The sequence below is a fragment of the Hylobates moloch genome, unplaced genomic scaffold, assembly GCF_009828535.3.
Source record: "Hylobates moloch isolate HMO894 unplaced genomic scaffold, HMol_V3 SCAFFOLD_25, whole genome shotgun sequence".
Classification (NCBI taxonomy): domain Eukaryota; kingdom Metazoa; phylum Chordata; class Mammalia; order Primates; family Hylobatidae; genus Hylobates; species Hylobates moloch.
The window spans coordinates 6263885-6279894 of NW_026652300.1; the positions used below are offsets into that span (position 1 = coordinate 6263885).

The 16010-nt window shown below is 37.1% G+C and overlaps 1 protein-coding gene across 1 annotated transcript in view; it reads right to left on the reverse strand.

Annotated features, from left to right (window-relative positions):
* The window catches only part of LOC116811479 (probable ubiquitin carboxyl-terminal hydrolase FAF-Y), a 128554-nt gene that overhangs the window by 94217 nt on the left and 18327 nt on the right, over positions 1-16010 (reverse strand). Inside the window, 4 exon segments of the mRNA XM_032756511.2 lie at positions 224-319; positions 1898-2240; positions 5076-5163; positions 15606-15739. Of these exon segments, the coding sequence (XP_032612402.2) occupies positions 224-319; positions 1898-2240; positions 5076-5163; positions 15606-15739 (661 nt within the window).

Genomic DNA, 16010 nt, shown 5'->3' on the forward strand with positions numbered 1-16010 from the left:
AATGAATAATTACATTTAAAATTATTTCAATCACCTAAGGATAATTATCAAAGCAACATTCCTTTAGTCAGCATTGGGTAAGGGAGAAAAGTGGATTAAACACTGAAAAAATATTTTTGACAAGAGTTAAAAATTATTTTCTAGTTATTTTCAGGTTAAAAAATATACTACCCAACAACTTAACCCAATCGTTGTGGATCTTTTTAAGCACTTCAATTCTCACCTGATTGACTTTTAATCTTGGGCCAAGGTTTGTGTATATCTCTTTAAGAAGATCTATAGCTCTGTTAGCAATCTCGTCACTACTCTGAATCACAACCTGGTTCCAAAAATATTATAGTATTAAAACCATTCAAGATACAGTTTAATTTGGTATTTAAATTTAAATCATATCCTTAATTATTTTTAATATAATCTTCAATAACTTAAAGATAAGTTGATTTTGATACTCAATATAAAGTAAGTGATCTTAAGAATTCAAAGATTAATAAATAATATGAGTTTTCTGAACAAAGCTGTCTGCTTAAGAATGAAAGAGAAATACTTCAAGTCATATTATTTAACTCGTCAACTTGGTAGTCAAGCTGTCAGGTTTTCAAGGGGTAATTCAAGTATGCTAAAAAAAAAAAAAGGTGCAAGAAATACTATTTAACATAGAGCTATCCTGCTGGCCCCAGCAATTTTTGTAAATCTTTGATCAATCATTTTGTAAATCTTACCAATCATTTAATAAATCAGTGTTTTTCAAACTAAGTTTAGAATCCTTGCACCTTAGAGTATTTCAGGAATGAAAATTTGGGGAGTTTGAAGAGAGAAAGGAAATGAATAATGGGAAACTAAGCAAAGAAAGGCAAGCTTTCCTCTCTTACTTCCACTACCTGTATGTAATTTTTTAATTGACAGGAGTTACTACTAGTTAAAATGCTTCAAAACCACTGGTTTTAATGGAACACCATAGCAGCTTCTCAGTTTACATAAAGTTTGTCCACAGAATAAGTAAATAATAAAACCGAAAATATAAGCTGTGACACAACAGATTAGATATTTTAAGATGGCAACAAGATACATTATACTATTAATATGGGAAAGTTAGCTTTATGAGCATGCAACATTTATTCCAGCTATTTAAATATATACAAAGTGAACAATATCAATAAAGGTACTGATTCATAATCATATCCTAGTAATAGTCTTCTGTCCATCGTTCATGTCAGCATCAAATATATATAAACTTCAAGACTTATCTTATATAAAAAAGAGAAAATAACTTCTACAAAGGAGGGGTGAATAGAAGATGTAGTTAGCGTGTAGAGGGTTACTATAATTCTTTCTTTTTTTTTTTTTTTTTTTTTTTTTTTTTGACAGAGTCCACTCTGTCCCCAGGCTGGAGTACAGTGGCACGTATTCAACTCACTGCAAGCTCCGCCTCTCAGGTTCACATCATTCTTCAGGCCTCAGCCTCTCAAGTAGCTGGGACTACAGGCACCCACCACCATGCCTGGCTAATTCTGTTTTTGTATGTTTAGTAGAGACAGGGTTTCACAGTGTTAGCCAGGATGGTCTCGATCTCCTGACCTTGTGATCTGCCCGCCTCGGCCTCCCAAAGTGCTGGGATTACAGGCATGAGACATCGCACTCAGCCTACTATAATTCTATACATCTGAAAAGGGTGACAGATTCTAAGTTAGTACAACAGGGTGAGAGAAAAAAACTAGTAATAAACAAAATATAGAAGGTAAAGAAGAGCAATTACCCTTGCATGCCTAGATTTCTAGGACAAGCATCAAAACAGAATATATACATGAAATTCTCAGGCAAAATTATGCCTCCTGAATTATTATTAAAAAGTAACCTTAAGTACAATGTTGGCGAACGAAAGTTCTTACTGCTGACTTACCCTCCAAAGGTAGTCTAGTCCAATTAATTCCAAATCATCCATCATATAGGATCTTCTTTTTGCTATTAGTTTCCCTTCTCGACAATTGACAGCTTTGAAAAATCTTTCAAAGCATTTCATTCCATTTTCAGTTAAAAGGGAAGGATCAAGCTGAAGCACATTACTTTCAAAGAAGTCCTTATTAATATCAGGATCCAAGTCTGGTTCATCTCCCATTAATTTGGAATACCACTTAAAACAGGCTTCACGATCACAAAGATAAACTGCATTTTCTGCTAAGCACTTCCATATTTGTTTTGCCTGAGGAGCACAGAGCCACAGTTGGCCATCCTTCAGCAAAAATCTTGGGGAAACATAAATCAGTAATTAGGGTCAACATAGTTTTTTCCTGCAAAGCAAGTTTTGACAGGCACAACATAATACTTCCCACAATTACATTTTAATTACAGCTTTAAATATATTAACTCTTTCAAAATAATTTGTTAAACACATATCTGGAATTTAAAATGTGTCAAGTATTCATTTGTTTAACAAATATATATGAGGCAGCTACAAAATGCCAGCAACTTTCCTGGGTGATGTGCCCTAAGTAAGAAGACTTCTCATTTTCAGCTCACCTTCTGAAACCCCAATACTGATTTAGCTCTCTCTTAAATTACATCATTGCAAAATAAGGTTATTACATGAAATGACTTTCAGAGATAACTAAATATCACCATGAATATAAAGCTGCTTAAACTGCTTCTATTTCTGAAAATATTGTACTAATAACTAGCCATATTAAACAAAAAATCTGCCAGTAATTAAAAATTATGTCTATCTCTGTAATCATTAGTGTGTCCTCAGTGATGTCCTCAAGCTTTTTAGTTGTTTCACTATTTATTAGTTCACTACAATAAAACAATGATTAAGCAGTCTCTTTATTTGGTTGGCTTCTACTTTCTCTTACCACTCTTCCACCCACTCTGTCTACTATTTCTATGAATGAAGATGAAAGGAAAAAGTTTATTTTAATTTGAATAATAACTTCACAGTTAACAAAATGACAGTGGCTTTATTCCCAAAAAGAGTGTGGTGTTTTTATTTAATATCAGAAGGTTTCTTCTTCTGGATCTTAATTTTTTTTTTTTTTTTTTTTTTTTGGGCAGACTCTCGCTCTGTCGGCCAGTTTGGAGTGTAGTGGCACAATCCCGGCTCACTACAACCTCTGCCTCCCAGGCTCAAGCAGTTCTCCTGCCTCAGCCTCCTGAGTAGCTGGGATTACGGGCGTGTGCCACCACACCCAGCTAATTTTTGTATTTTTAGTAGAGGCCCGGTTTCACCATGTTGGCCTGGCTGGTCTCGAACTCCTGACCTCAGGTAATCCGCCCACCTCGGCCTCCCAAAGTGCTGGGATTACAGGTCTGAGCCACCGCGCCTGGCCTGGATCTTAATTTTAGGTTGTTAATATCTCTGTAAGAGTGCTGAGCATGAAGGGACCATCTAGATTAAATCTACATAATCACTCTCATCCTAATTTATAAATGAGCAACAAGAGATCCAGCAAGATGAAACACAGCAGTTTGTAAACTAAGGTTTCAGTGTAAATGTCTGAAAATTCACCGGTGTCATTGGGCAGACACTTTTAAAAACTTCTATATGGGTAATCCTGTCTCTATCATATACCAACTGTGTGATTTCAAAGCAGTTTGTTTTCTCCAAATGGAATCCCAATGAGGAGTTAACACCTGCCTCACAAGGTTGTCATGATGAGTAAAGTGATTAGCACAAGGCGAAATATATATAGCTGGCATTAGCTCTTATAGCTTCCCCCTTCGATTAATTGTAGTACTGTAATATGAACTCTGGAAGGTCATCTGATTCTAAACTTTACTAACAGAATGAATAAATTCTAACTAATTTTTCCAATCCAATAAACCTAAGGAACACATTTACCAAAAACAATGGCTCACTGTGGAAGAGATACTCAATGTTAAGAGGCAGATTGTTGGCCGGGACCAGTGGCTCACGCCTGTAATCCCAGCACTTTCGGAGGCCAAGGCGGGTGGATCACGAGGTCAGCAGATCAAGACCATCCTGGCTAGCACGGTGAAACCCTGTCTCTACTAAAAATACAAAAAATTAGCCAGGCGTGGTGGCGGGCGCCTGTAGTCCCAGCTACTCGGGAGGCTGAGGCAGGAGAATGGCATGAACCCGGGAGGCGGAGCTTGCAGTGAGCAAAGATGGCACCACTGCACTCCAGCCTGGGCGACAGAGCCAGACTGCGTCTCAAAAAAAAAAAAGAAAAAAAAAAGAGAGAGATTGTTTTTCCATGTGGTTAAAAAAAAGGTACTACAACTGTCAGAAAACCTGACACTGGAATATTTTGCAAACTGAAATCCTGTAATAAAGATGAGATCAATCTGGCAGACCATAAAATCCTCAATAGTTATGAACTGACTGAATTAAAAAAAAAAAACAGACTTTATGTCAAATAAATATTGTCCCACAAATTATCTGATTCATCAGCAAACAGAATTACATGCTCTGTAAAAAGAAAACTAATCCCAGAATTAATAGAGAACAATAATGAATTCAGTAAATTTTATAAAACACTGACAAATAGTTCTGGCAACTTTTCTTGCAATGGTATGGTAAACTGCATTTCTAAGAGATCTCTCAATATTCAAGCTATACATACATAAAAAAATCCATGTCATTAAAAGCTATGTATTACTGAGTAACATAAAAAAATACACGTCATTAAAAGCTATGTATTACTGAGTAACACAAAAAAATACACGTCATTAAAAGCTATGTATTACTGAGTAACATAAAAAAATACATGTCATTAAAAGCTATGTATTACTGAGTAAATTCAGTTTGGAACATAGGTTTGGCTTAAAGGACAGACAATTTTCCTTGTGCCATCTAAAGTAATGTTATTATATATAGTTAGGGGTTGCTTTTGTCTCTATCATTGTTAAAATATTCGCAAGCCACTCGGGAGGCTGAGGTGGGAAGATCACCAGAGCCTGGAGAGGTTGAGGCTTTAGTGAGCCTAGATTGCCCCACTGCACTTGAGCCTGAATGACAGAATGAGATCCTGTCTCAAAAAGAAAAAATAAATACAGAATAACCACGCATTCCTTATTACTGCAGTGCCTTAAAAGAATAGCACTGATTGTTTAAAACAAACCTAAGGAAGTTTAGTCGTTCTTGAACTTCTTGAACATGACTGTATCGACTTCCAAGCCTCACTGTTTGTGGATCATAGTCTTCATGATCTGCAAGTAAACAAAAATTATGCATTATACACATGTATATCCACAACATTACTGACTTACGTAAAAAGAAATTATTAAGTTAATAATCATTCTCTTTAACAGGCAACTTGTAATTATGGTATGTTCATTTAAACCCTTTACTCCCACAAAAACACAGTCACTTTTAACACAGTCAAAAGAGAAATATAACCTGCTGAACATGTTTTCAAAAATTTTTTTTAGTGTAATTGCCCCTTCATTCATCAAACACACTGGCGCAATTTGTGAGTACAGCCTATGTTTTTTTACCATCATGTTTCCATTTTCCTTCCTTCTTTGTAGGCAAAGTTATTTCCTTCCTTCTTAGAAGGCAAAGTATTTCAACATTAAAAACATCACTTCTTTATTCACTCAAAGAAATTAAGATGACAGAAAATGCTGTTGTATTTTACAAAGTTATCATATGGGTATCTCAATCACCAGGGTATGAACTGGCTCAAACAGTCTCAGATACTCTGAAAAACCTACCCTGTCATTATGATTATAAATACTTGTGTTGGAAACTAGGCCTAGCCTATATCAGTAATCTTTATTTTTTAATATAAAATATGTAAATGCTTTTGATTTACTTTATTAACATTATCTACTGGGTGAAAATCTCAGTGTTTGTAAAGAATTTTTTTTTTTTTTTGAGATGGAGTCTCATTCTGTTGCCAGGCTGGAGTGCAGTGGCGTGATCTTGGCTCACTGCAACCTATGTCTCCCGGGCTCAAGTGATTCTCCTGCCTCAGCCTCTCAAGTAGCTGGGGCTACAGGCACACACCACCATGACCAGATAACTTTTGTAAAGCCGGGGTTTCATCATGTTGGCCAGGATGGTCTTGATCTCTTGACCTCATTAACTGCCTGCCTTGGCTTCCCAAAGTGCTGGGATTACAGGCGTGAGACACCATGCCTGGCCTGTGAATACATTTTAAACAGCAAAGATTAAGTTCAAAGCTACTGTCCTGGCTGGGCGCGGCGGCTCACGCCTGTAATCCTAGCACTTTGCTAAACAGAGGCGGGTGGATCACAAGGTCAGAACATCGAGACCATCCTGGCCAACATGGTCTCTACTAACATATATAAAATTAGTCGGGTGTGGTGGCACACGCCTATAGTCCCAGCTACTCAGGAGGCTGAGGCAGGGAAATGACCTGAATGTGGGAGGCAGAGGTTGCAGGGAGCCAAGATCACTCCACTGCACTCCAGCCTAGGTGACAGAGCAAGATTCCATCTCAAACACACACAGACACACAGAGACACACACACACACACACACACACACACACACACACTTATTCAAAAGGTAACACTCAACTAAAATATGAATTTATTCCAACACAAAAGCCATGGTTTTAAAGAAAAATACCCTAAAGTGGCTTATCCCAATACCTAGCAAAATAAAAGTAACAAAACAAAAGCATTAGAAGAATATGATAAAAACCATATGCCTGAAAATGACCGTGAGATTAAACAGAAGACAGTTGAAATACATGCCAATACCAAGTGTTGTCAGGAATGAAAGACCTTTATCCCAAAACTTTTAAACATAGTGTGGGAGAAATATGTTGTTTTTCTTCTGCAACAGACACAGGTATTTCTCAGGTATACATCTCTTCGACCTTGTAACATTCACACTTGGTGCCAAAAAAATGTTAATTGTGTGAGTTCCTACTGGAATTGGTAAAAGCACCCAAATCTTCAAAATGGCAAGATTTGTTCTTTCTGTGAAACTTCAATTAGAAGCAAAATCTTGACTTGCAATAAAGATGGAATAGAATGTTTAGAATGTGCACTATTTAGAGAAGAAAGGAATCTCACATATTTTGACTCGTGGCTTTTTACTTCTATATACAGGAACACCTGCCAACAGTTGTAAAAACGTACAGCTTATTTCCATGAGACTGACAGATTGCACCGCATCTCAGACCCTCAAGTTTTCTTTAAAAATCTGAGACAATAATATAAAAAGACTTTCAGTTGCATATATGTTTTCTTGTTTTTCTGACCACTGATATTGAAACATCTGTTTAAACATCAGACTGGCACTTGAGGTACTTTTTCATCCCCTACAGGCTTTGAACTAAAAGCTATTTTTTTTTCTTGAGGGGGAGTGTGTGGCATGGGGGTGGTTTATGTGTATGACTTTACACTTTAATATAATTTCAAATTTATAGACGAGGTGCAAAGTAATACAATGAACTATTGTTTATCCAGATATATCGACTGTTTAGATGTTGCCTGTTTGTTCTTACAGGTATCTCTGTTTATATGTATATGTCATTTTAATGAACCATTTGAAGGGTAAGCTGGACACATCATCTAATTTTATTCCTTAAAGTTGTGTTTATTTCCCAGTAACAAGTACAGTTGACCCCTGAACAACATGGGTTTGAACTGCACTGGTCTAATCATTAATATATATGGATCTTTTTAAATAAATGATGAGTACTGGAAAATTTTTAGAAAATTTGTGACAATTAGAGAAAACAGATGAACAACATAGCTTAGAAATATCGAAAAAAAAATTAGAAAAGGCCGGGTAAGGTGGCTCAAACCTGTAATCCCAGCGCTTTGTGAGGCCAAGGCAGGCAGATTACCTGAGGTTAGGAGTTCAAGACAAGCCTGGTCAACAGAGTGAAACCCCATTTCTATTAAAAATATAAAAATTAGCTGGGCAGGGTGGTGGGCACCTAATCCCAGCTACTCGGGAGGCTGAGGCAGGAGAACTGCTTGAACCCAGGAGACGAAGTTTGCAGTGAGCTGACACGGTGCCACTGCACTCCTGCTTGGGCGACAGTGAGACTCAGTCTCAAAAAAAAAAATTTTAGAAAAAATGAAATGTCATGAATACTTAAAATATGTTTATTTCAGTGAGCTCCAGTGTTGCTAAGTATACTTAAAATGCTGTGTTATTCTAAATGCTGTGTGATTCTGAACTCCTGAGTGAGCAGTTAGTCTCTTCAGTAAATTATGTATCATGGTACAAAGTAATCTCTTGGCTGGGCATGGTGGCTGACGCCTGGAATCCCATAATCACAGCACTTTGGGAGGCTGACAACGGAGGATCACCAGGTCAGGAGTTTGAGACCAGCCTTACCAATATGGTGAAACCCTGTCTCTACTAAAAATACAAAAATTAGCTGGGCATGGTGCAGCATGCCTGTAATCCCAGATACTCAGAAGGCTGACGCAGGACAATCACTTGAACCCAGATGGCAGAGGTTGCATCGAGCTGAGATTGTGCCACTGCACTCCAGCCTAAGCGACAGAGTGACACTCTGTCTCAAAAAAAAAAAAAAAATCTCTTGCAGTTCTCACGTATTTTTTGTGTTTAGTGCAATAATGGAAACAATGAATGACACCAGAGGACTCAAATGATGTGCTCCCCCAAAAATAGTGAAAATCGTTGACATCACAAGAAAAAGCTGAATTGTTTGATATGCATTGCAGACTGAGGTCTGCAACCATGACTGCCCACCATTTCATGCTAAATGAATTCAGCATAAGGACCATTGTAAACACACACACACACACACACACACACACACACACACTCTTCATGAAGCCGTCATTGCATCTATGCCAATAGGAACAAACTTTGCACTTTTGTGAAATATCTTCAATTTTGTATTGAAAATGCAATTTTCTTGAGCAAGACTGCTACAAAAAAGGCACACTTCTAGACTAATATAATGGGAAAAATCAAAGTCATATGACAGCTTAAAGCAAAAGGTGTAGGAGTTCAGTCAGGGTAGTGGGAGAAATTATAAGAAGAAATTATAGGAAAAGATGCAAACCTTCATGGAAGGCTGGGAGGTTTTGCAAAAGCTTTGAAAGATAATTTGGCTGAAGGCAGCCAAATTCTCTTATCCAGAGCCTGAGTGCAAAAGGTAGAAAATAAAGAAGTGTAAAGGAATTGATCTAGGTAAGTTAGGTCTACTTAGGCCTCAGAACCTGGCCTTTAATCATCCGCGTGCAGGACTGCCCTCTCCTGGTAACTACCCACAAGTTGTGTTGACTCAAAGCCTTTGTCATTAAATCTGTAGTAAATAAATGCCCACTTCTCAGGGCTGCAACTGCTGTGACTCTTTACAGCACCCTCCTGGGGTGCCCAGGCAAAAAAACCTGTGTCTGCGTACATTTTCTCATCCGTTGCTTGGCCCGAGTCTGTGGGTCAGACCCAGCAAAAAGGAAGGTGAAGGATTTGAAACTGGAGAATTGCCAGCTTAGGATGATGTGATAATTTCAGAAAGCAGTTTGTCTTTAAAAATATCAAGATAACAGGAGAAGCAGCTTTTGCCAACCAAGAGGCAGCAGTTGAGTTCCCAGATGACATTCGTAAAATTATTGAGAAAAGATTATCTGCCTCAACAGGCTTTTAATGCAGATGAAAGTGCCCTATTCTGGAAGAAAAAAAAAAGGCACAGAGGACATTTGTTAGTAAGAAACAGGCAAGTACTAAGATTTAAGGCAGGAAAGAGTATGCTAACTGTAAATGCAGTCAGGCTAATGATCAGGATGTCTCTTTTCCTATAAAGTGTTAATCCTCCACGTTGAAAGGAAAAGATAAACACCAGCTGCCAGTCTTGTGGTTGCACAACAAGAAGGCTTGACAACTAGAAGAACCCTTTCTCTGGGTTGGTTCCATCAAAGCTGTGTCCCTGAAGTCAGGAATTACCTTGCCAGTAATGGGTTTCCTTTAGTGTTGTTTTAAAATTAGACAATGCCTCTAGACAAAGGCATCAATGTGGTCTGCTTGCCCCCAAACATGTCTGTAATTCAGCCTCTAGATCAGCAAGTCATAACGAACTTTAAGGCTCATTACACGTGGTACTCTCTAGAAAGGACTGTCAATACTGTCTAACAGAACCCTAACAGAGAGAAGATCATGAAAATGTGGAAGGATTACACCACTGAAGATGCCATCATTGTAACAGAAAAGGTGATGAAAGCCATCAGGCTGGAAACAACACATTCAAAACTATGTCCAGATGTTGTGCATGACTTCACAGGATTTACAACAGAGCTCATTAAGGTAATCATGAAAGAGATCATGCAAACAGCAAAAACCAGATGGGTTAACGGTTTCATGATATGAATCTTGGACAAATTCAAGAGCTAACAGACACTACACCAGAGGAATTAACAAAGGACAACTTAGTGGAAATGAATGCTTCTGAACCAGTGACAGACAATGAGGAAGTAGTAGAAGCACTGACAGAAAACAAACTGACATTAAACAAGCTGGCAGAAGATTCTGATTACTAAAGACTGCTTTTGCCTTCTTTTATAACATGGACTTCCATAATACAGGTACTGAAACTACAGCAAATGGTGCAGGATGGATTGGTACTATACTGCAGCAGTCCCCAACCTTTCTGGCACCAGGTACAAGTTTCTTGGAAGAAATTTTTCCACAAACGGGGTGGGGATGGTTTTGGGATGAAACTGTTCCACATAAAATCATCAGGCATCAGGTGCAATGAGCACTCAACCTAGATAGCTCGCATGTGCAGTTTACAATAGGATTCCCGCTCCTATCAGAATCTAATGCTACCACTGATCTGACAGTAAGCAAGACTCAGGAGCTAATGCTCCCTCATCTGCCGTTGACCTCCTGCTGTGTAGCCCAGTTCCTAACAGGCCAGGGACCCATCATGGTCCCTGGCCTAGGGGTTGGGGAACCCTGCTGTATAGAAACATTTTTTGAGACATGACAAAGCAAAAACATCAGACAGAAATAATATTTCCCTAAAGTTACACAGAGTGTGCCTGCCTTTCCTGCCTCGCATTCCATTTCTTCCTCAACTGACACCCCTGAGACAGCAAGACCAATCCTTCCTCTTCCTCCTTGTCCTCAGCCTGCTTAATGTGAAGACAACCAGGATGAAGGCCTTCAGGGTGATGCACTGCCACTTAATGAACAGTAGAGGTATTTTCTTTCTTACAATATTCTCAGTGACATCTCTTTTTTCTAGCTTACTTAATTGTAATATAGTATACAATATGCATAAATATACAAAATATGTGTTAATCAGCTGTTTTGGTTATCATTAATACTTTCCAGTCAACAGTATGCTATTAGTAATTAAATTCTGAGGGAGTCAAAAGTTACACATGGATTTTCTGACTTTGTGGGGTGTCTGACTTCGTAGGGTGGCCCCTAACCCTGTGTTGTTCAAGGATCAACCACATAACATCTTTCATAACCACAGTATATTTACCAGGTTTTAAGATGCCAACAAGTCTGCTATCAGATCCATGGTATATTTAGAAACTTAATGAAGTGTACCAATAATGTCATCACTTTATGCTTTCTTTTCTGCAAGTCTAGAATAAAACTCTGGCTCATATACTACAAGTAGCTTTCTTTTACCTAAAGTTTCCTTTTACCTTTTTTGTGTTTATCTTGACCATTTTAAAGAATAAAGCCACTTAACGCCACTCAATTTGCATTCTGTATTTTCTATAGATTCAGGTTTTGCATGATTTGAACAAAATACCCCAAAAATATCGTATATTCATTTCACATATTATCAGAAGAAGCCTGGTCAGTGTATCCTTTATTAACTATGTTTTAACTTAGCTCACTTAATTAAGGTGTTCCTGCCACGTTTCTCCACTGAAAATTTAGTATTTTTCTCTTTGTAAAAACTGGAAGGATACTTTGACACTACGTCAGTAATTTGTTTCTTATTAGACTTTCAGCTGCTTCTTTTATCATCTGTTGTTTTTTCCTATGTTTTTAGATGGCATTGTTCTCCATTTATTTTAATCAACATAAAGGACTCATGTTGTAAAGCAGTTCTGTCGTAAGTATAATAATTTTGATGCCCAAATTGTCACAGATTTGACTACTGAGAGGCAAATCCTATGTCTTTTTGATATGTCAACAGGATTTTCTAAAAACTTTTTACAATTTCTGGCACAGTAGGATGTTTAAAGTTCATCCTGTACTTTCCAGTACAAAGCCTACATTGTCAAAGAGATATAAACTTCATGAAATTAATCACTTTAGTTCAAAATATTTTTTAGATCAGAACCACCCACACTGAAGATTTAATAGTACTTCATAGCTGGCATGTGAAAATGAGGTAAGGACAGGCACAGTAGCTCACATCTGTAATCCCAGAACTTTGGGAGGCCAAGGCAGGCAGATTACTTGAGGCCAGAAGTTCAAGACCAGCCTTGCCAACAAGATGAAACTTTGTCTCTAATAAAAACACAAAAATTAGCCAGGCATAGTGGCTCATGCCTCTAATCTCAGCTACTTGGGAGGCTGAGACAGGAGAATCACTTGAACCTGGGAGGCAGAAGCTGTAGTGAGCAGAGATCACACTGCTGCACTGCAGCCTGGGTGAGACAGTAGGACCCTGTCTCAAAAAAAAAAAAAAAAAAAAAAAAAAAACAAAGAAAATGAGGTAGAATTAGTGACTGAATCAAAGCCAGATTCTGCATTAAGCACTGACATTGTTGCTGAGTGACACTTGTGAAGAGACTTTTTTCCTGTGGCAACTGGTCCCCAAAAGAATCAACTGTCATAATGAAAGTAGAAGGAACACAAGAGGTATAAAATGACAATTCTTAGAAAAACACGTTTTCTTGAACAGTAATGTGCCCTGTAATTAGTATAAATCCTATAAATTTTATTCAGAAATCAGGAAAAATGACATATAAAACTCTCGTAAGTAAATCATTACAAATACTGTCCTTTCAATGAGATAAACAAAGTGGTTGATTGTTGCTGCACAAAAAGGTTTTTTAAAAATATGATTCAGGAATTATTCCTGGCTAAATTCAAGTAGTGAGACAAGGGCACTCATTTTTGCCATAAGTAAAATTTTAATGTTACTCTGTTATCTAAAATAATATGAAATTAGCTGACCACGCCACTGGGGAAATGTTTTCACAAAAATAAACAACTAGTAGTATCGTATATAGTCAGAATACAGACTAATGAAATGATTATCAGAAACTAAGAAAACATTGGTGAACTGTAAGAACTTCAAATCTATTTGCATATTACATGCTATTTTTGAAGAAATTTCTAAGATGCAGTCACCATAGATTTTGTCAGTATTGGTTTATATAATCCTAATCATACAAAAGTTTTAGTGGGAGAAATTCTGTCCCTATATTTAAGAACAAAGTGACATTATTCAGCAACATTACTCAGAATGAGCAACATTACGCAGAAATGGAAAATATTAAAGGTAAATGATTAGTTCTAGAAAACAAAATCAATGAATTCAGGGGACTGTATAATTACATCAAGTGTTCAAGTACGTGCTGTATACAGGTAACATTCTGGCAAATACTATGTTCTACAAGTATTAACTCATTTATAAAGTAGGTATATACTACCGTTATTCTTGTTTTACAAATTTGGTAAATCTTAATCACAGAAGACTTAAGTACTTTGCAAGTCACCCAGTTGGAGGTAGGTTCAACTATATAAACTATATAAATCTAATTGTGTATTTAACTATATAAACTTTATAGCAGTTTAACTATAAAGGCTATATTCCAACTTCAATTTTATAAACAAGTAATATGAACATGAGAATGTGGAATTTCTTCATTTCTTGACTCATGAGCATGAGACATCAGTCAAGAATTCAAGCAGAATTTGAACAAATGAACAGAGCATGCTAGTGAGGCTGGAATGCACCTATGGCTTTCTTCTTGACTGAATTCGAAATTAGGTCTTCAATTATTGACAATAACATTACAATTACAGATAAAACCACCCAAAATGAATAAAATTATCATTGGAGTTAAGTATCTAGTTGTGATCACTTTTGGGGAGGAACTTCATTGGCATCTGGAAGGGCCTTTGTACCTTCAAGATACAAGGCTTGAGGTGATACAGAATTTAAGAGAATGATATGAAAATTCTATGTTGCTTTCACTGGTTTTAGCAGCTCCTGATAAAGAAAGGGACCAGCAAGGTTAGTTATGTGCCTGTATGGGCTTGCCTGTCCTACCACTTTTGCCTTTGAGCTTCTGAACCTGACTGGCAGGACTGAAATGCATGTAGCACCTGATGCTCAGATTGCTTTTATAGTTCTACAACAAGGGTAAAAAGAGTGGGTAAAATGTGAGAAGAACAGAAGCCAATGAAATAGAGGTAACTGGAAGTTACTTAAGTTTTCTGTTATTTTATGTGACTTTAAAAGGAAGCATTAAGCAAAAACTTGAGGATTTTTACAAACTCAAACCAAACCAAGACTCTACTATGCTTTCCAAAGAGTTAATAATACAAATATCCACATTTTCAACATATATGATTGAATTCCACAGATACTAACGTAGCATATCAATTAAGCAGCAATTTCAGTTCAACATTATGGTAAATCTTGGCTTCAACATTGGACAATAAAAGTTTTTCTCCTCTATAATCATAAAAATTGGGCCTGTGAAGTGGTTGACTTGGGACGCAGATGTTTTATGAACTTTTGGGGAAAGGGGCATACATCTATACATGCAGAAAGACTACTGTGTGCTCCAGCATACAAAATGTATTAAAACTGTTAGAGTACAAATAACATTCGAATTAACCTTCAACATGCCAAGATTGATCTCCACATAGCATATACTAAAAGACTGTTGAGAAGTATAATACAAGAAACAGTTTTAAAATATTTTATAGTCTAAGAACCAATGACACATCTAGTGATCACAAATCCAGTAAATTTCTAATAAGCTCTTTAAACAATGGATAACAATTTTCAGAATTATTAAGAACTATAATATATGTAATAACAGAATCAGGCAAAATTAACAACAAATTAAGCTAGGCATGGTGGCTCAGGCTGTAATCCCAGCACTCTGGGAGGCCAAGGCAGGAGGAAGACTTTAGCCTGGGAGTTCAAGATCACCCTGGTCAACATGGCGAAATCTTGTCTCTGTTAAAAATACGAAACAGCAGGGCATAGTGGTGGGTGCCTGTGGTCCTAGCTACTCAGGAGAGGTGGGAGGATCACTTGGGCCGGAGAAGCAGATGTTGCAATGAACTTAGACTGTACCACTGCACTTTGGCCTGGGCCACAGAGTGAGACTCCGTTCCCCTCAAAAAAAGAGCAAAAGCTTAATGACTTGAGTACACACCAAAGAAACCCAAGAGAATTATAATCTACCACATGTACTAACAGGCAGAGCTCCCAGGTATGAAAGAAAACAAGAAGGATGAGTAAGTAGACACGCATTTAATAAAGACAGTGGGAAAGGTGGCTTAGAGTTTAGGTTGCCTAAGATTTGGGATACCAAGTAGATTCCTTAAGTGAATGCAGTATGAAGTATCAATCCACTTCTATTTTTTCTCCTTCAAAAATAAACATTGTCATTGCTTAGGTTATTAACATTTAGAGCAAAACAAAGTTGATTCCCCATAGTTAATTTTAGCTTATCATACATACCTCCAGCATACAATCTGATGCTATTCATGTAGGTTGCAAGGTTTTCTGCTACCAAAGTAACTAAAGCATGATTTTGTTGAAGCTGGTTGATTAAATCATGGCGATAAAATATGTGGGGACTTCGCTGAGTTTGACTGAAATAAGAAGAACTTAACAGTATAATAAGACAAATGAAAATTGCTATAATTAAGAGAGTTTACAGAAGCTAAATTCTAGCTACTACTTTAAAAATTTTTAATGCTACGCATTCTTAACAAAATGTGGTCAATATCCTCTCCTTAACAAAATATCAAACCCTGTAAAAAATATAATCCATGCCTCCAACCAAATATCTATTTCAGTATTCTTATTTAAAAATAAAAAGTATCTATCAGTATCAAAGCACATGTGTTGTATGATGAAGAA